Source organism: Heptranchias perlo, chromosome 25 (genome assembly GCF_035084215.1).
Source record: "Heptranchias perlo isolate sHepPer1 chromosome 25, sHepPer1.hap1, whole genome shotgun sequence".
NCBI classification, from domain to species: domain Eukaryota; kingdom Metazoa; phylum Chordata; class Chondrichthyes; order Hexanchiformes; family Hexanchidae; genus Heptranchias; species Heptranchias perlo.
The window spans coordinates 11,968,640-11,990,992 of NC_090349.1; the positions used below are offsets into that span (position 1 = coordinate 11,968,640).

General features: G+C 47.7%; 1 protein-coding gene across 7 annotated transcripts; it reads left to right on the forward strand.

Annotated features, from left to right (window-relative positions):
• Positions 1-1,908: 1,908 nt before the first annotated feature.
• Positions 1,909-22,263, forward strand: prkab1a (protein kinase, AMP-activated, beta 1 non-catalytic subunit, a). 7 transcript variants are annotated; one of them, XM_068005622.1, is made up of 9 exons: positions 1,937-2,011; positions 3,715-3,770; positions 8,694-8,900; positions 9,410-9,579; positions 11,149-11,242; positions 11,858-11,972; positions 12,100-12,233; positions 14,534-14,602; positions 20,190-22,263. In XM_068005622.1, the coding sequence occupies exons 3-9, from the start codon at positions 8,727-8,729 to the stop codon at positions 20,265-20,267; spliced, it is 834 nt and encodes a 277-aa protein (XP_067861723.1). In that variant the 5' UTR covers positions 1,937-2,011; positions 3,715-3,770; positions 8,694-8,726; the 3' UTR covers positions 20,268-22,263. The 7 variants fall into 7 exon arrangements, with proteins under 7 accessions (XP_067861718.1, XP_067861724.1, XP_067861719.1 ...); XM_068005619.1 differs by having other exon boundaries at positions 8,697-8,900; XM_068005621.1 differs by having other exon boundaries at positions 3,718-3,770.
• Positions 22,264-22,353: the final 90 nt, after the last annotated feature.

The window sequence follows — 22,353 nt, forward strand, 5'->3', positions numbered from 1 at the left end:
CCTCCCAGTGCACACTAATGGCAGGAATTGCAGTCTGTATACTGTACCAGTTCTAATAAAAGTTCAGGCCCACAGTATATGAAGGCCGTAAACGCCTACCTGAGCACAAGCAGCATTGTCTGAGACAGGAGTGGGACCTGCTCTGGTACGTTAGCAACCAGATGGGTTAAAGTAGCACTGGGGCAGCAGACCTCTGCTGACTGCCCCTCCCCCAACACAATTGACTGTCACTTTGAAATACTATCGGCTGGCAAGTATGCCGATAGCCTCCGCACCAGTCCGAATGCTGTTAGTGACAGAATCCCTCCCTCCCCCCACAGTCTGAATACTATTAGTGACAGACCCTCTCCCAATCTGAATACTGCTACAGGAACAGACTCCTCCAGTTTGAGTGGTGTTACAGTAACTGATTCCTCAAGTCTGAATACTGTTACTGTAACAACTTGCACCTTTAACATAATAAAACATCTTAAGATGCTTCACAGCCAGGTGAGTTTGTTGTGAATAGAGTCAAGGGAGCAGGAGGTGGGCCTTGTGGACAAGATGAGCTCGGAGAGGGCATGAGGGGAGATAGAAGAGAAACTAGAGAAAGATGTGAGTGCAGGGCTAGGGTTGGGGGAAAGTTTGACTTGGTGGCTAGGGGGAAGGGAGGTAAGTGGCAGCGGCAGCTGAATGGATGATCTCAATCTTGGTGACAAAGAAGTCTATGAACTCCTCACTTTTTGTTGGAGGTGAGGGTGGAGGAGGCAAGAGAGAGAGGTTTAAGAAGACATTTTGTAGTGGAGATAAAAAGCCATGGGTTATCTTTGCATTCCAGGATGGTCCCCCAGTCTGAACACTGGGGTAATAGACTCCTCCCCAGTCTGAACACTGGGGTAATAGACCCCCCCCCAGTCTGAACACTGGGGTAATAGACCCCCCCCCAGTCTGAACACTGGGGTAATAGACCCCCCCCCCAGTCTGAACACTGGGGTAATAGACCCCCCCCAGTCTGAACACTGGGGTAATAGACCCCCCCCCCAGTCTGAACACTGGGGTAATAGACCCCCTCCCCCAGTCTGAACACTGGGGTAATAGACCCCCTCCCCCAGTCTGAACACTGGGGTAATAGACCCCCCCCCCAGTCTGAACACTGGGGTATAGACCCCCTCCCCCAGTCTGAACACTGGGGTAATAGACCCCCTCCCCCAGTCTGAACACTGGGGTATAGACCCCCTCCCCCAGTCTGAACACTGGGGTAATAGACCCCCTCCCCCAGTCTGAACACTGGGGTAATAGACCCCCTCCCCCAGTCTGAACACTGGGGTAATAGACCCCCTCCCCCAGTCTGAACACTGGGGTAATAGAACCCCTCCCCCAGTCTGAACACTGGGGTAATAGACCCCCTCCCCCAGTCTGAACACTGGGGTAATGGACCCCCTCCCCCAGTCTGAACACTGGGGTAATAGACCCCCTCCCCCAGTCTGAACACTGGGGTAATGGACCCCCTCCCCCAGTCTGAACACTGGGGTAATAGACCCCCTCCCCCAGTCTGAACACTGGGGTAATAGACCCCCTCCCCCAGTCTGAACACTGGGGTAATAGACCCCCTCCCCCAGTCTGAACACTGGGGTAATAGACCCCCTCCCCCAGTCTGAACACTGGGGTAATAGAACCCCTCCCCCAGTCTGAACACTGGGGTAATAGACCCCCTCCCCCAGTCTGAACACTGGGGTAATAGACCCCCCCCAGTCTGAACACTGGGGTAATAGACCCCCTCCCCCAGTCTGAACACTGGGGTAATAGACCCCCCAGTCTGAACAATGTTACACGAACAGACCTCCCCATCTCCTGAATACTGTTGCAGGAACCCGTTGCTTTAACCGGCCCCAGCTGATGACGTTCAGGTGCGCCGGGGAACGCAGATTTGGACGGACCGGCTGGCCGCCTCTGATTGGTGGACCGGAGAAGCGGTGTGGCGGTAGAAACTGTCCGGGGGAGGAGAGTCTCGGAGCGGACAGAGCGGCGTCGGGTGAGTGTCCTTTAGGGGCCGGAGCAAAGGGCAAGGGGCAGGGAGAAAGGCCGGTGCCCGGGCCGTGCGGATACTGGAGAGAGGTCTGGGCCTGTCTCTCGCCCGCTGCCCGGCCCAAGGGCGCTGCGGGCCGCTCCCCGCCGGGCTCCGTTCGTCCGCACAGCGGCCCGGAATTAAAGCAGCTGGAACTGGGCCGGCTGAAAATAAACGGCGGCCGTTGAAAGGGGGAAGGGAGCAGGCCGCAGGCCTCCCACCGGACTCGGGTTACCGGGTCTCCTCTTCAGCCGAAGATTTACCCCCCGGTATATTATCCGCTTGTTCTCCAGTCCCTGGGTTTTGTTTAAATTCATCCAGATATTTCTCTATGTTTGTTTATCCTCTCCTCCATTCCTCTCCTCTCCTCCCCTCCACCCGATTGATTCACTTTAACACTAATATTTTTACAGCACAGGGGGCGACCATTGGGCCCATCCTGCCTGTGCCAGCTCTCTGCAGTTCACACCCTTCTCTTTGGCAACACCTCCATTGTCCTGTGGCGTTGGTGCGACTATCAAAGATATTCAGAGAGTCGCTGTCAATGCAACACCAACATGTGACAAAATGTTGGCAGCTGCACCTCAGACTTAAACTTTGAGCTCAGGGGAAGGCAGTTTCTGGACATATGGTCATCCTGGGGACACACAACATCCAGGATATTTCGTGCCACACAGCTGTCCTCCATTCTAGATTTAACTGCATGTTCTCAAAAGTTTAATAAAATCAACACAATAAATTGGTGATTTAACCCCTCAAATATAATTTTTAGGCCAGCAATACCTCAAAGCTGAGCACATTCCACTATCTCTGCTTAATAAATTCAACTTTATATTTACAACTTAAACAATAGTCAAACTACTATAGAAAAACACAGCCAATCAGCTAATTACACCACCTACTTAATGAACAGCTGTAAACTGGCCCAGAGGCAAAGCACCAAATAAATTTAAACAGCTTCTAATGTTGAACAACTAAAGTGAAATTAATTAAAGTCACAACCTAATACAATGTGTAAAAAAAAATTCAGTACTTGTCTCAATCACTCTGCTGGTCTCTCGCTGCTCATGACCAAAATCTAGGTTTTTTTTTCTGTCTAGGTTTACTTTACCTCTGCCTCTGTTTGTTCCCTTCTATCCAGGTCTGTGTCTGGTTTGCCTCTATCTAGGTTTGTTAAGTTTCTTGCGGATAGCTTCCCAGTTGATGCTCCCCATCAACATCGCTGAATAGGAAAGGAAAAAATTGAGAAGGATGAAGAAAGATTAAAGTAAAATTAGGCAGTGTCACTGCACTAATGGAACTGTTTGATAGTGGAACATAGGAACAGGAGTAGGTCCCTCGCACCTGTGCAGAAACTCAATAATATGCCTTTGGTTAGTGGGACTCTGTATTCACCTGGCAGTGCTGCAGTGGGTTTCTGCACCTCTAGGCTATGTGGCAGTGAAGCTCAGTAGTGACTCTAGTAATGGGGACCTGGGATTACAGAGTTCAGCATTATTGAAGTCTATATATGGAGGATATATATCGAGCATTATCCTCGATATATATCCTCCATATATAAGAGGATGCTGTATGGGTGCTCTGATGGCTTCACACTTACATAGTAGATTTAGTGTGCAATATTCTGAGTTCAAAAAGTAGCATTAAAGAGAATTTTTTTTTCTCACCAGCAGTCTCCCCTGCTCTCCTGAAGAAGCTGATTCATTGCTGGAGTGTGGATCCACAGGTACAAGTTGCCTTTGGTACCTTGCCCAAGTGATAATTATTTCTGTGTGAGCCTTGCCAATGAAGGCTGGTGAACTATTCCATTGAATGGAATTTTGCACGAGTACCTGAGACACATTTCTACTCCAACAGATCACTTACTCCTGATAATGACATACAGTACAGAATAAGGAGTATTTATTTCTGGTAACACTACACTCATATACAGGGATAGTAGTATCATAGTAGGTACAGCACTGGAGGAGGCCATTCAGCCCATCGTGCCCATGCCAGCTCTTTGAAACAGCTATCCAATTAGTCCCATTCCCCTGCTCTTTCCGCATAGTCCTGTAAATTTTTTTGCTTCAGGTATTTATCCAGTTCCCTTTTGAAAGTTACATTGAACCTGCTTCCATCACCCTTTCAGGCACTGCATTACAGATCATAGAAATTTGATGCATAAAAAAAATGTTTCCTCATGTCGCCTCTGGTTCTTTTGCCAATTACCTTAAATCTGTGTCCTCTGGTTATTTTTTTTATTCGTTCATGGGATGTGGGCATCGCTGGCGTAGCCAGCATTTATTGCCCATCCCTAATTGCCCTTGAGAAGGTGGTGGTGAGCCCCCTTGAACCGCTGCAGTTCGTGTGGTGAAGGTTCTCCCACAGTGCTGTTAGGAAGGGAGTTCCAGGATTTTGACCCAGCGATGATGAAGGAACGGCGATATATTTCCAAGTCGGGATGGTGTGTGACTTGGAGGGGAAGGTGCAGGTGGTGTTGTTCCCATGCGCCTGCTGCCCTTGTCCTTCTAGGTGGTAGAGGTCACGGGTTTGGGAGGTGTTGTCGAAGAAGCCTTGGCGAGTTGCTGCAGTGCATCCTGTAGATGGTACACACTGCAGCCACAATGTGCCGGTGGTGAAGGGAGTGAATGTTTAGGGTTGTGGATTGGGTACCAATCAAGCGGGCTGCTTTGTCCTGGGTGGTGTTGAGCTCCTTGAGTGTTGTTGGAGCTGCACTCATTCAGGCAAGTGGAGAGTATTCCATCACATTCCTGACTTCTGCCTTGTAGATGGTGGAAAAGCTTTGAGGAGCCAGGAGGTGAATCACTCGCCGCAGAATACCCAGCCTCTGACCTGCTCTTGTAGCCACAGCATTTATGTGGCTGGTCCAGTTAAGTTTCTGGTCAATGTTGACCCCCAGGATGTTGATGGTGGGGGATTCGGCGATGGTAATGCCGTTGAATGTCAAGGGGAGGTGGTTAGACTCTCTCTTGTTGGAGATGGTCATTGCCTGGCACTTATCTGGCGCGAATATTACTTGCCACTTATGAGCCCAAGCCTGGATGTTGTCCAGGTCTTGCTGCATGCGGGCACGGACTGCTTCGTTATCTGAGGGGTTGCGAATGGAACTGAACACTGTGCAAAAATCAGCGAACATCCCCATTTCTGACCTTATGATGGAGGGAAGGTCATTGATGAAGCAGCTGAAGATGGTTGGGCCTAGGACACTGCCCTGAGGAACTCCTGCAACAATGTCCTGGGGCTTAGATGATTGGCCTCCAACAACCACTACCATCTTTCATTGTGCTAGGTATGACTCCAGCCACTGGAGTGTTTTTCCCCTGATTCCCATTGACTACAATTTTACTAGGGCTCCTTGGTGCCACACTCGGTCAAATGCTGCCTTGATGTCAAGGGCAGTCACTCTCACCTCACCCTTGGAATTCAGCTCTTTTGTCCATGTTTGGACCAAAGTTGTAATGAGGTCTGGAGCCGGGTGGTCCTGGCGGAACCCAAACTGAGCATCAGTGAGCAGGTTATTGGTGAGTAAGTGCCACTTGATAGCACTGTCAAAGTCACCTTCCATCACTTTGCTGATGATCGAGAGTAGACTGATGGGGCAGTAATTGGCCGGATTGGATTGGTCCTTTTTTTGTGGACAGGACATACCTGGGCAATTTTCCACATTGTCAGGTAGAAGGGTTACCGACCCTTCTGCCACTGGAAACAGTTTCTCCTTATCTACTCTGTCTAAACTGTTCATGATTTTGAACACCTCTATCAAATTTCCCCTTAACCTTCTCTGTTCTGAGAACAACCCCAGCTTCTCGAATCTCTCCACATAACTGAAGTCCCTCATCCCTGGCACCATTCTAGTAAATCTCTTCTGCACCCTCTCTAAGGCCTTGACATCCTTCCTAAAGTGTGGTGCCCAGAATGGAACACAATACTCCAGCTGAGGCCTAACCAGTGTTTTATAAAGGTTTAGCATAACTTCCTTGCTTTGGTACTCTATGCCTCTATTAATAAAGCCCAGGATCCCATATGCTTTTTTAATAGCCTTCTCAACTTGTCCTACCACCTTCAAAGATTTGTGTATGTGAACCCCCAGGTCTCTCTCTTCCTGCACTCCCTTTAAAATTGTACCATTTCGTTTATATTACCTCTCCTCATTCTTCCTGCCAAAATGCATCACTTCATACTTCTCTGCGTTAAATTTTATCTGCCATGGGTCTGCCCATTTTACCAATCTGCCTATCTCCTTCTGAAGTCTGTTATTATCCTCCATATTGTTTACTACATTTCCGAGTTTCGTGTCATCTGCAAACTTTGAAATTATAGAATAAGAAGCATGTTACAACAACTACTTGCATTTATATAGCACCTTTAACGTAGTAAAACAGCCTAAGGCATTTCACAGGAATGATTTTCAAACAAAATTTGACACCGAGCTATTTAAGGAGATATTAGGACAGGTGACCAAAAGCTTGGTCAAAGAGGTAGATTTTAAGGAGCGTCTTAAAGGAGGAGGGAGAGGCCTAGGGAGGGAATTCCAGAGCTTAGGGCCTAGGCAACTGAAGGCACGGCCGCCAATGGTGAAGCGATTAAAATTGGGGATGCGCAAGAGGCAAGAATTGGAGCAGCGTAGGGGTCTCAGAAGGCTGGAGGAGGTTACAGAGATAGGGAGGGGCGAGGCCATGGACGGATTTGAAAACAAGGATGAGAATTTTAAAATCGAGGCGTTCCTGAACTGGGAGCCAATGTAGGTCAGCGAGCACAGGGGTGATGGTGAACTGGACTTGGTGCAAGTTAGGATATGGGCAGCAGAGCTCTGGATGAGCTCAAGTTTATTGAGGGTGGAAGATGGGAGGCCGGCCAGGAGAGCATTGGAATAGTCAAATCTAGAGGTAGCAAAGGCATGAATGAGGGTTTCAGCAGCAGATGAGCTGAGGCAGGGGCGGAGATGGGTGATATTTCAGAGGTGGAAGTAGGCGGTCTTGGTGATGGAGCAGATATGCGGTCGGAAGCTCTTTTCAGAGTCAAGTAGGATGCCAAGGTTGTGATGGTCTGGTTCAGCTTCAGACAGTGGCCAGGGAGAGGAATGGAATCAGTGGCTAGAGAACGGAGTTTGTGACAGGGACCGAAGACAATGGCTTCAGTCTTCCCAATATTTAGTTGGAGAATTGTTTCTGTTGGACAAGTAGTGTGACAAATCAGTGACAGTGGAGCGGTCGAGGGAAGTGGAGGTGAGGCAGAGCTGGGTGTCATCAGCGTACATGTGAAACCTGACGTCGTGTTTCCAGATGATGTCGCTGAGGGGCAGCGTGTAGATGAGAAATAGGAGGGGGCCAAGGATAGATCCTTGGGGGACTCCAAAGATAATGGTGCAGGAGCTTAAAGAGAAGCCATTGCAGGTGATTCTCTAGCATTGACTGGATAGATAGGAATGGAACCAGGCGAGCGCAGTCCCACCCAGCTGAACGACAGAGAGGCATTGGAGGAGGATGGTGTGGTCAACTGTGTCAAAGACTGCAGACAGGTGGAGAAGGATGAGGATACCTCTGATAATACCTTCTCTACATGCATTATAGAGAAAGGAAAGAAAGACTTGCAATTTATATAGTGCCTTTCACAACCTCAGGTTGTCCCAAAGTGCTTTGCAGCCTGTAAAGTACTTTTGAAGCATAGTCAACTGTTGCAATGTAGGAAACGCAGTGGCCAAGTTCCCACAAACAGCAAAGGGATTATGACCAGATCATCTGTTTTAGTGATGTTGATCGAGGGTTCAGTATTGGCCAGGACACTGGGAGAACTCCCCTGCTCTTTTCATAACAGTGCCATGGGACTTTTTATATTCTATATTCTGAGGATGCTGCTCTTGTAACAGGCTATGTTAATATAGGGCTCTTGTAACAGGCTATATTAATATAGGGCTCTTGTAACAGGCTATGTTAATATAGGGCTCTTGTAACAGGCTATGTTAATATAGGGCTCTTGTAACAGGCTATGTTAATATAGGGCTCTTGTAACAGGCTATGTTAATATAGGGCTCTTGTAACAGGCTATGTTAATATAGGGCTCTTGTAACAGGCTATGTTAATATAGGGCTCTTGTAACAGGCTATGTTAATATAGGGCTCTTGTAACAGGCTATGTTAATATAGGGCTCTTGTAACAGGCTATATTAATATAGGGCTCTTGTAACAGGCTATGTTAATATAGGGCTCTTGTAACAGGCTATATTAATATAGGGCTCTTGTAACAGGCTATATTAATATAGGGCTCTTGTAACAGGCTATATTAATATAGGGCTCTTGTAACAGGCTATATTAATATAGGGCTCTTGTAACAGGCTATGTTAATATAGGGCTCTTGTAACAGGCTATGTTAATATAGGGCTCTTGTAACAGGCTATGTTAATATAGGGCTCTTGTAACAGGCTATGTTAATATAGGGCTCTTGTAACAGGCTATGTTAATATAGGGCTCTTGTAACAGGCTATGTTAATATAGGGCTCTTGTAACAGGCTATGTTAATATAGGGCCTGAACTCCTGATTTTGTAGTAATTTGAAATAATGTGCAAAGTAACTGTTGTGTTCAGTGACTAATATGTAAACCACCCGTTAGGTTTTCTCTGGTTGACCTCTTTGCTCTTTTTTTGCCTCAGTAGAGATTTGTTGATGAGCTGAAGAAAAGAAAGATGGGCAACACAAGCAGTGAGCGCGCAGCGATGGACCGCCAGGGGGGCCATAAGCCCCCTCGGAGGGACAGCACCGGCAGTGCTATTCATACCAAAGAACACGACCGTCCAAAGCTTCTGATGGACAGCCCAGAGGATGCAGACATCTTCCACGCTGACGAAATTAAAGTAATGGTATCTCTACAAAGGATTCTAGTGCTTTCCATACGCTTCACAGTGCTCCCCACACTCACCGAGGTACTCCCCTTGGTGTGCCCCCCTCCCCCCTCCTATCCATGCAGCGCGCCCTTTGCGGCTCCCCCCCCCACCCAATGACAGCACTGGTGCACTTTGAACAGGGGACAGTGAGTAATGGTCAGGAGCAGAAACCTTTCTAATTTTTCCCTTACCTAAAGCTGGATGCTAAGGCCAATTGTCACATTCTTACTGCCCTTCAGGCTGTTATCAGCTAACACAGTGCAGATTGAACCTGGAACCTTCCTGCTTGGTGGCTCAGCTACTCTTTGATAAAACTTGGGGGGCTCTTGGGGAGTTGGAATTTCTGTAATGAAGGACTTCATGTTTTTTTAAAAATTTTTCAATCTTGGCTTGACTTGTTTAAAAAAAAAAGCTTAATTGGTGAGCTTGAGTGTTAAACGAGCCGGTTACTGAATTAATTTTTGATGTTGTCCTCTGTTTCCAAGGCCCCACTGGAGAAGGAGGAGTTCCTTGCCTGGCAGCAGGACCTGGAAGTGTCTGACAAAATTTCCAAACAGGCTCGTCCAACAGTGTTTCGGTGGAGAGGGGGTGGGAAGGAAGTCTTCATCTCCGGGTCCTTCAATGGCTGGACCAACAAAATCCCACTTACCAGAAGGTATACCTCTTCATAGTCTCACCCGAATTCCTCATCAAGTTGACACGAGTACAAGCAGTTGTCTGTGATGACTACAAGGGGACTAGCTGATCACCATGGGCTTGGGGCAGGTAACGTGCACTCTGCACAAAAGGGTCTCTGACTTGGGATTGAAAAAGCAAGAGATTTTAATATGGTATTAAAAACTGGCAATGCTGCTTACTACAGTAAGCTTAAGGCAACTCAACACACAGTGAGCACTCTGGAGGATAGTACACACATGTAAGGCACATACCTGACTTACACTGGAGCACATTGCATTGGTAATGATGCATGGGTATATTTCATTAGTAATGATGGTAATAGACACTGGTATATTGTACTGTTTAGTGTACACAGTGAACAACACTGGGATATATTTTGTTGGGTAATATAGACAATGATGGACATGGGTATATTGTATTGTTTAGTATACACAGTAATGCACTGGGATATGTTTCATTGGGTAATGTGTACCGTGGTGCACATGGGTATATTTCATTGCTTAGAATACATTGTGATGTACACTGGTATATATTTCATTGGGTAGTTTATACAATGACACACAAGTATATTTAATTGGTTAGTATACAGTTTTACACTGGTAAATTTCATTGGTTAGTATGCATAGTGATGTATACTGAGATATATATCATCATTCACAGTGGCAGATACAGATATATTTCATTGGTTAGTGTACACAGTGACGTCCAGATATATATCATTGAGTAGCACACAGTGACTGACACAGATATCATTGGATAGCACTCAGCGTGACAGACAAACATATGTTTCATTGGGTATTGTACACTGTGACAGACACGGTATATTTCATTGGGTAGTATATATAATGCATACTGGGGTATATATCACTGGGTAGCAGACACGGGTATATTTCGTCGGGTAGTGTACACAGGAACATATAATTCTCAGGTTAGTGTACCAAAAAAGATTCTTGTAGAGAGGACAAATGTGACATCTCTTTTGGAATCTATAGAGGTCGTAGTGCATTATATTGGAGGCTGAGATGACCGTGTGCAGCCTGTGTGCTGGTCTCTTTCATGTCTGAAACAAATGCCTGTGCGAGTTGAGCAGAAACGAGAAAACTGCAGGACGACCCCGTGGGGCGCACCATGGGTGAGAAATTCCATGGGGTTCTCTCGATCTCCCGACGTAACTTTGGTGGTAGATCAGTGGAAACCCTTGAGAACCGACGTAGAGGGCTGTTTACTCCGATTCTCCAGGGGTTCCACTGATCTCCTGCAAGAGAAACCGCAACAGAAATTCCGGGAGTATATCACCCAGAGCGTTCCACACTGCAATCAGTGAGAAAAGATCTGTAGTTGGTGCAGCATTGACTAGTGGATGAACCAGAGGGCCCGAGAAACTCCTGCCGATCCACTCATCCAATACCGGGGGTCAGGTGGTGTGTGTCCTTTGCTGTCTCCTGCCTAATTCATTGCACATGGAACGTTATGTACTGACTACAGCCTGAGCTGCTTCAGGGACGTTTCAATTTCATGGGTTTACTTTTTTCTCTGTTTTTCACAGTCACAATAACTTTGTGGCGATCCTGGATCTCCCAGAGGGGGAGCATCAGTACAAGTTCTATGTGGATGGTCAGTGGACCCATGATACATCAGAGGTATGAGATTGGTATCGGCATGCTGCGATGTGAGGTTCCTTACTGTAGGGAAACCTAGACGTGCCATGAAGTGATGCATATTGTACATGCTCTGTGTGGTAGAATTGGACACGGTGGTGCCGTGATCAACTACATTATAGGGTTGGGGCTCTGATGGGCCGTGTTCCAGGGACATGGAGGAGGGGGGAGCATTGTAGAAATGCTTCATGTTGCCATCCTTTAATTTTTTTCCTATGTGGAGTGAATACTAAAAGTATCCGATCACACAGAAGGCTGGAACAGATGAACAGAAAACCATTGCTGTGCCAAGTCCTGATGACTTGCGTCCTTACAGATAATCCACAGACCTAATTCCAGGAACAAAATTTGCTGCTCTTGCAGTTAGAATCCACCTGGAGAGCGGGTGGCCTTGGGGAGACGGTCTGCACGGTTTATATGGTAATGTGTTAGAGTGGGCAGGTGTGGTGGCCTGGACCATGTGATTCCTACACGTGGAACACACACTATCATTACGCGGATGATGGTGCTGAAGGTCTCTGCTGTCTGGGAGTTGTAGCGTGAGGTGTTTGGCGGTCTGACTGTTATAATATGTCCCGTGTTGTGATGTCTCCACAGCCTGTCGCCACCAGCCAGCTCGGCACCATCAATAACGTTATCCAGGTGAGGCAGACTGATTTCGAAGTGTTTGATGCGCTGATGGTGGATTCACAGAAATGCTCGGACGTGTCAGGTGAGTTGAGAATACAGAGGGCGAAAGGTCAGCAAGAACGGAAAGAGTCATCGAATGTAATCATCTTAGGTACTGCCACAGTAACTGTCTCAACCCTGGGGTAATCCAGACGATTCATTTTCCTCAGATCTGTCAAGCTCTCCCCCCGGCCCGTACCATCAGGATCCGTATGTGTACAAATCTGAGGAGAGGATTAAAACACCTCCTATTCTACCGCCACATCTTCTCCAAGTCATTCTCAACAAGGACACAGGCATTTCAGTGAGTACAAACTGCTGCCATTTCTTTGTTTCGCACAGCTATTTGATGCCAGTCTCTGTGGATGATGCTTTATGGGGAACATGTGCAGGTTAAGGTTCAGCTCACTGTGGAAGCAGCACTGCTGGGTTTGCTTAATAACCACAATCTGATGGGTCAGCCTTGTATCTGAATATCCTGGTTAACGGACTTTGATACACGGCTGCGAGTGGACTGCTCCAGGCGCTGAGTGTACCTATGTTGAATGTACGACCCAGCGGTCATGTATATGAGCCAGAAGCTGTATATACAGCCCCCTGATTTTTAACTCTGGGTGGGTAGTGAGCCGCTGCTCTAGAAATGAGGCCTGGACTGTTTTAAATCTCACCGGCCAAGTCAGTGGGAAGAGATAGAAATTGCATGGCCGTCCACCAACAGAAAGCAGGTGGTAGGATTGGGTTTTGGGGAGTGTCCAGGCATTGAGAGGCCCAGAAGAGCACTCCTGCTCCCACAAAGGAAAGAAAACAACTTGCCTTTTTCGGCCTCTTCTTCCTGACTGGCCATCGCCTCAGCGGCATCAGTGCTCAGACCCGTCCTACACGTATAAAGAAGGACTCCGCTGGCTTTGGACAGTGGTCCTCACTGCCTGCTAAGGAAAGCAGGTTAAAATTGCCCCCATGGTCTAGCACTGTGTACACGTGCCCCAGTCTTGTATACATGTGGTGTATGTGTGCCCAGCGTTGTGTACTCAAGTCAGAGGTTATAAACATGTGCTGTGTATGTATCCCATGTGCATGAGCCTGAGGCTGTGTACATGTACTGCATACTGTGTGCAGAAGCTGGATGCTGTATACATGTACTGGGAGCTGTGGTTTAAGCCTCAGGCTGTGTACATGTGCTGGGGTCTCTGTATATGACCCTGAAGCTGTACATGAGCCTGAAGCTGTGTATGTGTGCTGGGCTCTCTGTACATGAATCTGTGTATGTGTACTGGGTGCTCTGTGCATGAATCTGTGTATGTGTACTGGGTGCTCTGTGCATGAATCTGTGTATGTGTACTGGGTGCTCTGTGCATGAACCTGAAGCTGTGTACATGTGTTGGGCACTCTGTGCATGAGCATGAGGCTGTGTACATGTATTGGGCACACTGTATGACTCTGTAGCTGTGTACATGTGCTGGGCGCTCTGTGCATGAGCCTGAGACTGTCAATGTGCACTGGGTGCTCTTTGTATGAACTGAGTTGCCGTGTGCTCATGCAGTCTGTGCCCTAGTAATACCACTTGAGTTTCTAAACTTTTAATGGCTTGGATCATTGCGCTGTACCTTAGCGAACAGCTAACCAACCCACTAGTAAATTCACAGAAACCCATCTATTGTCTCACTTCAGAAACCTTCACCCAATGGGTCCTCCATCCATTTACAGGCCAGTACAGCCCAAAATTTGAGTTTCATTTCTCATTCAACCTGTTCATCGTTTTCTGTACTAACTGGAGGAAAGCTTTCTCCATCGCTGACTGTCACACACAGCCCCTAGTGCCTTCCCCTCCATCTGCAGACTATGAAACAGTCAATGTACCTTTGGTGAAGAAGCCGCGGAATCATTCAAAATTAAAGTACAGAACGGGGCTGTTTGGCCGATCGCACACGTTCCCCCGGGGCCGTCGGCTCTGGCCCCGCTCCCCCGGGGCCGTCGGCTCTGGCCCCGCTCCCCCGGGGCCGTCGGCTCTGGCCCCGCTCCCCCGGGGCCGTCGGCTCTGGCCCCGCTCCCCCGGGGCCGTCGGCTCTGGCCCCGCTCCCCCGGGGCCGTCGGCTCTGGCCCCGCTCCCCCGGGGCCGTCGGCTCTGGCCCCGCTCCCCCGGGGCCGTCGGCTCTGGCCCCGCTCCCCCGGGGCCGTCGGCTCTGGCCCCGCTCCCCCGGGGCCGTCGGCTCTGGCCCCGCTCCCCCGGGGCCGTCCCCTGTAAAGCTCTAGGAAATGAAAGGCACGGGCTTGTTTGGCCCTAAAACTTTGCTGTCCCAAAAAAAAGCAAGCCGAGGTCAAGGAGGTTACCAGCCCAAGACCCAGTGAATACTTTGTACGTAAGGTATGATCAAAGAGGATGAGTCTCTGTGCTCTGTCCTGGTTGCCAGTGCTCGACTGAGGGCCTTCTAAAGTCAGCATAGCAGCTGAATGCCACGTTGTCACACAAGGTCTGCCTCACTGCAGGCTGGTAACCCAGTGCGGGTCTCCAGTTTCCTACTGTCATCGTCAAGTGGAGTCTAAGATTAGGGATTAAGATGATATAGTGGAGGCCTCATTTTGAGCCTGTTCTGTTTGCTCTTACAGTGTGACCCTGCATTGCTGCCGGAACCAAACCACGTCATGTTGAACCATCTGTATGCTTTGTCCATTAAGGTCAGTATTACACAACCTGTCGGACACTCCATCTACTTAACCCTTTTGCTCTTCAACCCATCTACTTAGCCCCCCCTTCCCTCACTGCTGTCTGTTTACCCCTTCCAGTCTATGCCCCATTCACTTTCTACTCCTCCCTCCATTCTGTACCCCACTGTCTCCCTCCTGTGGCATAGGCACGACTTTTTCGGGGGGTGGGGGGGAGTGGATATGAGCTTGCCAGAGCGGACAAAGCTACTTCAAAGAGTCTGTTTTTCAAATATGAATTTCACACTAAGGTTCAAATATAAACATTATTATTCCCGTTAATCTAACAGTTCAAATAAAGCAAATGAAAAGAAAAAACAGCCTTGTCTGATAATAACTCTAAAGCACGAAGTCCTGGCCCCAGTGTGTGTTGCTGGTCTATTGATGATATTCACTGCAATATCCTGATGAACATTCAGGTGGGCAAGCCCAACATTTGTTGTTTGATCTGAGGCACGTTCTTTTGAAAGAAGGAGTGGTCTGATAAAAGAAATCATAAAATTATCGGAAGAGTTTACATAAGAGCATAAGAAATAGGAGCAGGAGTAGGCCATACGGCCCCTCGAGCCTGCTCCGCCATTCAATAAGATCATGGCTGATCTTCCACCTCAATTCCACTTTCCCACCCGATCCCCATAATCCTAGAGTCCAAAAATCTATCAATCTCAGTCTAGAATATACTCAACGACTGAGCATCCACAGCCCTCTGAGGTAGAGAATTCCAAATATTCACAACCCTCTGAGTGAAGAAATTCCTCATCTCGGTCCTAAATGTCCGACCCTTTACCCTGACACTATTTCGCTAGTTCTAGACTTTCCAGCCAGGGGAAACATCCTCTCAGCATCTACCCTGACAAACCCTCTTAGAATCTTATATGTTTCAATGAGATCACCTCTCATTCTTCTGAACTCGAGAGAATAGGCCTATTCTACTCAATCATAGGACAACCTCCTCATCCCAGGAATCAATCTAGTGAACCTTTGTTGCTCCGCCTCTAAGGCAAGTATATGCTTAGGTAAGGAGAGCAAAACTGCAGATACTACTCCAGAGTGGTCTCAACAAAGACCTGTACAGTTGCAGCAAGACTTCCTACTCTTGTACTCCAACCATCTTGCAGTAAAGGCCAGCATACCATTTGCCTTCCTGATTGCTTGCTGCACCTGCATGTTAACTTTGTGTTTCGTGTACATGAACACCCAAATCCCTCTGAACACCAACGTTTAATAGTTTCTCACCATTTAAAAAATATTCAGTTTGAACAACCAGCCCCCACCCCCTCTGCCGATGCCACTGACTCCCTCTCATGCTTTCTATTCAACCCCCATTCAATACCACCCTCCTGTATACACTTTTGCTTCCCTCATTCTGTACCCCACACACTCCCTCCCTCACTTTATATACCTGCTCTTCCATTATGCATCACTCCCTTGCATACACTTTTTGCTCTTAAGTGTCATCAATCCTATAACTCTCACCTCTGAGTCAAAAGGTCAGGGATTCAAGCCCCACTACAGGCCTTTAGCATAATCTAGCCTGATACTTCTTTGCTGCACTATCGGGGGTACTAGAAAAAGTACTAGGTAAACTAATGGGTCTAAAGGCTGACAAGTCCCCTGGACCTGATGGCTTGCATCCGAGGGTCTTAAAGGAAATGGCTACAGAGATAGTGGATGCATTGGTTGTAATCTTCGAGAATTCACTAGATTCTGGAAAGGTCCCAGCGGATTGGAAAACCGCAAACGTAACACCCCTATTCGAGAAGGGAGTGAAACAGAAAGCAGGTAACTATAGACCAGATAGCCTAACATCTGTCATTGGGAAAATGCTAGAATCCATTATTAAGGAAGTAGTAGCAGGACCATCACGGAAGCCAGTCTTCGGCCAATTCGATTCACTCCACGTGATATCAAGAAACGGCTGAGTGCACTGGATACAGCAAAGGCTATGGGCCCCGACAACATCCCAGCTGTAGTGCTGAAGACTTGTGCTCCAGAACTAGCTGCGCCTCGAGCCAAGCTGTTCCAGTACAGCTACAACACTGGCATCCACCCGACAATGTGGAAAATTGCCCAGGTATGTCCTGTCCACAAAAAGCAGGACAAATCCAATCCGGCCAATTACCGCCCCATCAGTCTACTCTCAATCATCAGCAAAGTGATGGAAGGTGTCGTCGACAGTGCTATCAAGCGGCACTTACTCACCAATAACCTGCTCACCGATGCTCAGTTTGGGTTCCGCCAGGACCACTCGGCTCCAGACCTCATTACAGCCTTGGTCCAAACATGGACAAAAGAGCTGAATTCCAGAGGTGAGGTGAGAGTGACTGCCCTTGACATCAAGGCAGCATTTGACCGAGTGTGGCACCAAGGAGCCCTAGTAAAATTGAAGTCCATGGGAATCAGGGGGAAAACTCTCCAGTGGCTGGAGTCATACCTAGCACAAAGGAAGATGGTAGTGGTTGTTGGAGGCCAATCATCTCAGCCCCAGGGCATTGCTGCAGGAGTTCCTCAGGGCAGTGTCCTAGGCCCAACCATCTTCAGCTGCTTCATCAATGACCTTCCCTCCATCATAAGGTCAGAAATGGGGATGTTCGCTGATGACTGCACAGTGTTCAGTTCCATTCGCAACCCCTCAGATAATGAAGCAGTCCGAGCCCGCATGCAGCAAGACCTGGACAACATCCAGGCTTGGGCTGATAAGTGGCAAGTAACATTCGCGCCAGACAAGTGCCAGGCAATGACCATCTCCAACAAGAGAGAGTCTAACCACCTCCCCTTGACATTCAACGGCATTACCATCGCCGAATCCCCCACCATCAACATCCTGGGGGTCACCATTGACCAGAAACTGAACTGGACCAGCCATATAAATACTGTGGCTACGAGAGCAGGTCAGAGGCTGGGTATTCTGCGGCGAGTGACTCACCTCCTGACTCCCCAAAGCCTTTCCACCATCTACAAGGCACAAGTCAGGAGTGTGATGGAATACTCTCCACTTGCCTGGATGAGTGCAGCTCCAACAACACTCCAGAAGCTCGACACCATCCAAGATAAAGCAGCCCGCTTGATTGGCACCCCATCCACCACCCGAAACATTCACTCCCTTCACCACCGGCGCACTGTGGCTGCAGTGTGTACCATCCACAGGATGCACTGCAGCAACTCGCCAAGGCTTCTTCGACAGCACCTCCCAAACCCGCGACCTCTACCACCTAGAAGGACAAGGGCAGCAGGCGCATGGGAACAACACCACCTGCACGTTCCCCTCCAAGTCACACACCATCCCGACTTGGAAATATATCGCCGTTCCTTCATTGTCGCTGGGTCAAAATCCTGGAACTCCCTTCCTAACAGCACTGTGGGAGAACCGTCACCACACGGACTGCAGCGGTTCAAGAAGGCGGCTCACCACCACCTTCTCGAGGGCAATTAGGGATGGGCAATAAATGCCGGCCTTGCCAGCAACGCCCACATCCCGTGAACGAATAAGAAAAAAAGGACATTTGGAGACTCATAATACAATCAAGGAGAGTCAACATGGTTTTATGAAGCGGAAATCATGTCTGACAAATTTATTAGAGTTCTTTGAGGAAGTAACGGGCAGGGTGGATAAAGGATGCAGTATATTTGGATTTCCAGAAGGCATTCGATAAGGTGCCACATAAAAGATTACTGCATAAGATAAGAGCTCATGGTGTTGGGGGTAATATACTGGCATGGATAGAGGATTGGCTAACTAACAGAAAACAAAGAGTCGGGATAAAAGGGTCATTTTCAAAATGGCAATCTGTAACTAGTGGGGTGCCGCAGGGCTCAGTGCTGGGGCCTCAACTATTTACAATATATATCAATGACTTGGATGAAGGAACAGAGTGTCTTGTGGCCAAATTTGCTGCTGATACAAAGATAGGTGGAAAAGCAAGTTGCGATGCAGACACTTTGGGATATTGACAGGTTAAGCAAATGGGCAAAAATTTGGCAGATTGAATATAACGTGGGAAAATGTGAAGTCAATGACTTTGGGAGGAAAAATAAAAAGGCAAAATATTATTTGAATGGAGAAATACTACAAAATGCTGCGGTACAGAGGGATCTGGGTGTCCTCATACATGAAACTCAAAAAGTCAATATACAGGTGCAGCAGGTAATCCGGAAGGCAAATGGAATATTGGCCTTTATTTCTAGGGGGATGGAATATAAAAGCAGGGAAGTCATGCTACAACTGTACAGGGTGCTGGTGAGACCACACCTGGAGTACTGCGTACAGTTCTGGTGCCCTTATTTAAGGAAGGATATACTTGCATTGGAGGCAGTTCAGAGAAGGTTCACTAGGTTGATTGTGGGTATGGAAGGGTTGTCTTTTGAGGAGAGATTGACCAGGTTGGGTCTATACTCATTGGAGTTTAGAAGAAGGAGAGGAGATCTTATTGAAACATTCATGGTTCTGAGGGGACTCGATAGGGTAGATCCTGAGAGGATGTTACCCCTCATGGAGGAATCTAAAACCAGGGGGCATAGTCTCAGAATAAGGGGTCGCCCGTTTAAGACGGCAATGAGGAGGAATTTCTTCTCCCAGAGGGTTGTGAATCTTTGGAATTCTTTACCCCAAAAGGTTGTGGAGGCTGAGTCATTGAATACATTCAAGGATGAGTTAGACAAATTTTTGATCAGCAAGAGAGTCAAAGGATATGGGGAAAGGGCGGGAAAGTGGAGTTGAGATAAAAATCAGATCAGCCACGATCTCATTGAATGGCGGAGCAGGCTCGAGGGCCGAATGGCCTACTCCTGCTCCTATCTCTTACGGTCTTATGGAGGTGCCGTCTTTCGAATGAGATGTTAAACCGAAGGCTTGTCTGCCCTCTCAGGTGGACATAAAAGATTCTATGGCACTATTTTGAAGAAAAGCCGGAAGTTCTCCCAGTGTACTACCAATATTTTATCCCTCAAGCAAAACCACCCAAACAGATTAATTGGTCATTTATCTCATTGCTGTTGGCGTGACCTTGCTGCACAAAAATGATTGAGTTTACCTACATTACAACAGCGACTACACTTCTAAAGTACTTTGTTATCTGTAAAGTACTTTAGGACGTCCCGTCGATATGAAAGTCGCTACCTAAATGCAAGTTCTTTCTTTTCTCTCTTTCCCCCCCCCCCCCCCCCCCCCACTTCACCAGTTCTGTAGCCGACTCTAGCTCTCTCAAATCCTTTGCCCCTGCCAACCATTCTGCACGATTCTCCCCCTCTCACACATTTTGCTCTTCCCCACCCTTTCTGCACCCCACTCCCCCTCTCTTTCTATTCACATCATCCCATTCTGCACACCATTTACATCACCTATTTTATTTTGGAGTCACAATCGCTGAATGAAGCTCGACACAGACCTCTTTACAATCGTCTGAGAAAGGAGACCATTCACTTGCATCCAAGCTGGTGCAAGGTCCAGTGCCAGAGGTGGTGTAATGTAGTGCCACAGTGCTCAAGCCAGTTGTACTTTATGAATTGTCCAGTAACCGATTTCGACTTCTGCTTTTGTTAAAGTATCTTTAATTGTTCACAGGATGGTGTCATGGTGCTGAGCGCCACCCATCGCTACAAGAAGAAATACGTCACCACCCTCCTCTACAAGCCCATATGATCTTCCAAAGCTTTATCCTCATCCAATCTGGAAGCTCCATTTCCTTCAGCGATCAGTCGCCACTCACCAATCATTGCCCTGGACACGCTCGGGAGGATTTTAACGTGATTGAACTGAACGGTAATTGCTGGAACCCTCATCAGCAACCGAGAACTTGTCTTCATTTCCTGCTTCCTGATTAGAAAAGGAAATTTATAATCTGAACCCAGACAAAGTGCCTCCCCTCACTATCCCTCAGTTTACCAAAGTGGCACTAAAAGCTAATCCCCAACCGTGAAGCCATTCTTGTCACTGCGACATGTCTGACTCCATTCCATTAGTGTAAGAGTTTTTTCACCCTCTGGTCAGAGTGCCCTGTGCTTAATTGTTTCACGGACCTTGGTTTCTGTGTGTCAAGGAATCACAGCTCTCTCCACCAAACCCTCCTTGAGTTCATGGTGACATAATTTTCCCATAATTCGCAGCGTCGAGAAACGATATCATGGGAACCCTGTTAAATAAATGGAGCTCTGATTAGGTTAGGAAACCAATAAGAAACATTCGGGGTAATTATGGGGACAAAAGAGTGTAAATTTTAATGTAATGGAGAACTGGCTGGAGCCTGGTGCTTCAATTATGTGATCCATTTACTAGAATGGTTTAATTGTTATGTATTTGCTGTGTGCCCTACACCACAGTACTCACTGTACATGCTAATGCCAGCTTTCCTTACCAGAGTTATGGGATCTCCATTCTGTCCTTGGTGTCGTGGGGACTCTGCTGACGGTTGCTGTGATGGGAGAGTTCAATGGTTTGTTGTGGTTCTCAGTATAATAATGTGATGTACTGGAACGGTCTCGACTTGGCACTCCCCAGTCATGTAATTGTATTCACTAACGTCCCTGTGTAACACTCTGTCATTGAAAGTTGCAATAGAGTTTCATCAGCACATCCAAGTCTTCCCTTTAATTCTTTCCCCCACCCCCCACCCCTTTCTCTCATTGCTGGGAGACAGTCCATCACTACCTCGCCCAAAGGGACCATTCTGCATGTGTGAGCCTAGGCAGCTGGTGTAACAGTCAAGCCTGATCCTGTCCTGACCGCACAGATTCCAGCAGGCCTGATCCTGTCCTCGTTCAAATGCTGCCGGCCGACTTTCCTGGAGGGAAGTGGTGTATTCATCCTCGTCCCATCCCCACAGGTTCCAGCAGTAGCCACTGGTCAGCGATCAGGAGCCGGACCTCAGTCAGCCTTTTCCCCTTTCCGTGGATTAGGCCCTTGTGGTTAACTGTGGTGCCCTTATTGTTGTCCTGGCTGAGAGCTAATCCAGCACTCGGGACAAACCTGGGTCCTCCCTGCTTCAGTACTGTATTGGCCGAGGTGTTTAATCCATTGAGTCATTGGAAGAGGTTCACAAAACCCCTCCAGCTCACGACCACCTTTTTGCTTATTTTCTCCCCCAACCCCTTTAGAACACTCTCCGCCAGCCCTGCGTGCATTTCTGTGTTCGAGAGGAGGTTCCAGGCCAATCCTTTAAGCCCGTCCCTGTTCAAGGGAGTCTACGGCCATGACCTATTTGTTACAGTGACTGCTTACAACCATAATCCCTTAAATTTGGGGCGGGAGGAGGAATGTGGCATCGTCGGTCGGGTTTCTGCACGCTCTGTTTTACCAAATGAGGAATCTGGAAGGATTCAGGGAACGTAATTCCCTTGTTTGAATGGAGTGGATAATTGTACAAGTTACACTGCTTGATTTTAAGAAAAATCAGTTTTTATGGCAACAAGGCTTTCTCTGTCGAATAAATTCTTGAAATATATGTAAATGAAATTCATATTGTCTGGCAGCTCCACATCGGACGAGCAATCTCATGAATTGTGGTTAAGAATAGCCTGTATTTGTTGTACTCTCATGGTAACCGTGAACCTTTCAGAAGGTGGCCTGTTACCATGGAGTTCTTTGGTTTGCTTGTATTGCTGGCGTTCTCCCGACAATCAATAAATATTCTAATCTGAAACCTCTGAGCCCAGTTAAATTGTTACAAACAATACCCTGCATTATTGCCAGGTATTTAATCACTGCTGCACATTAATGCACTGTGGTAGCC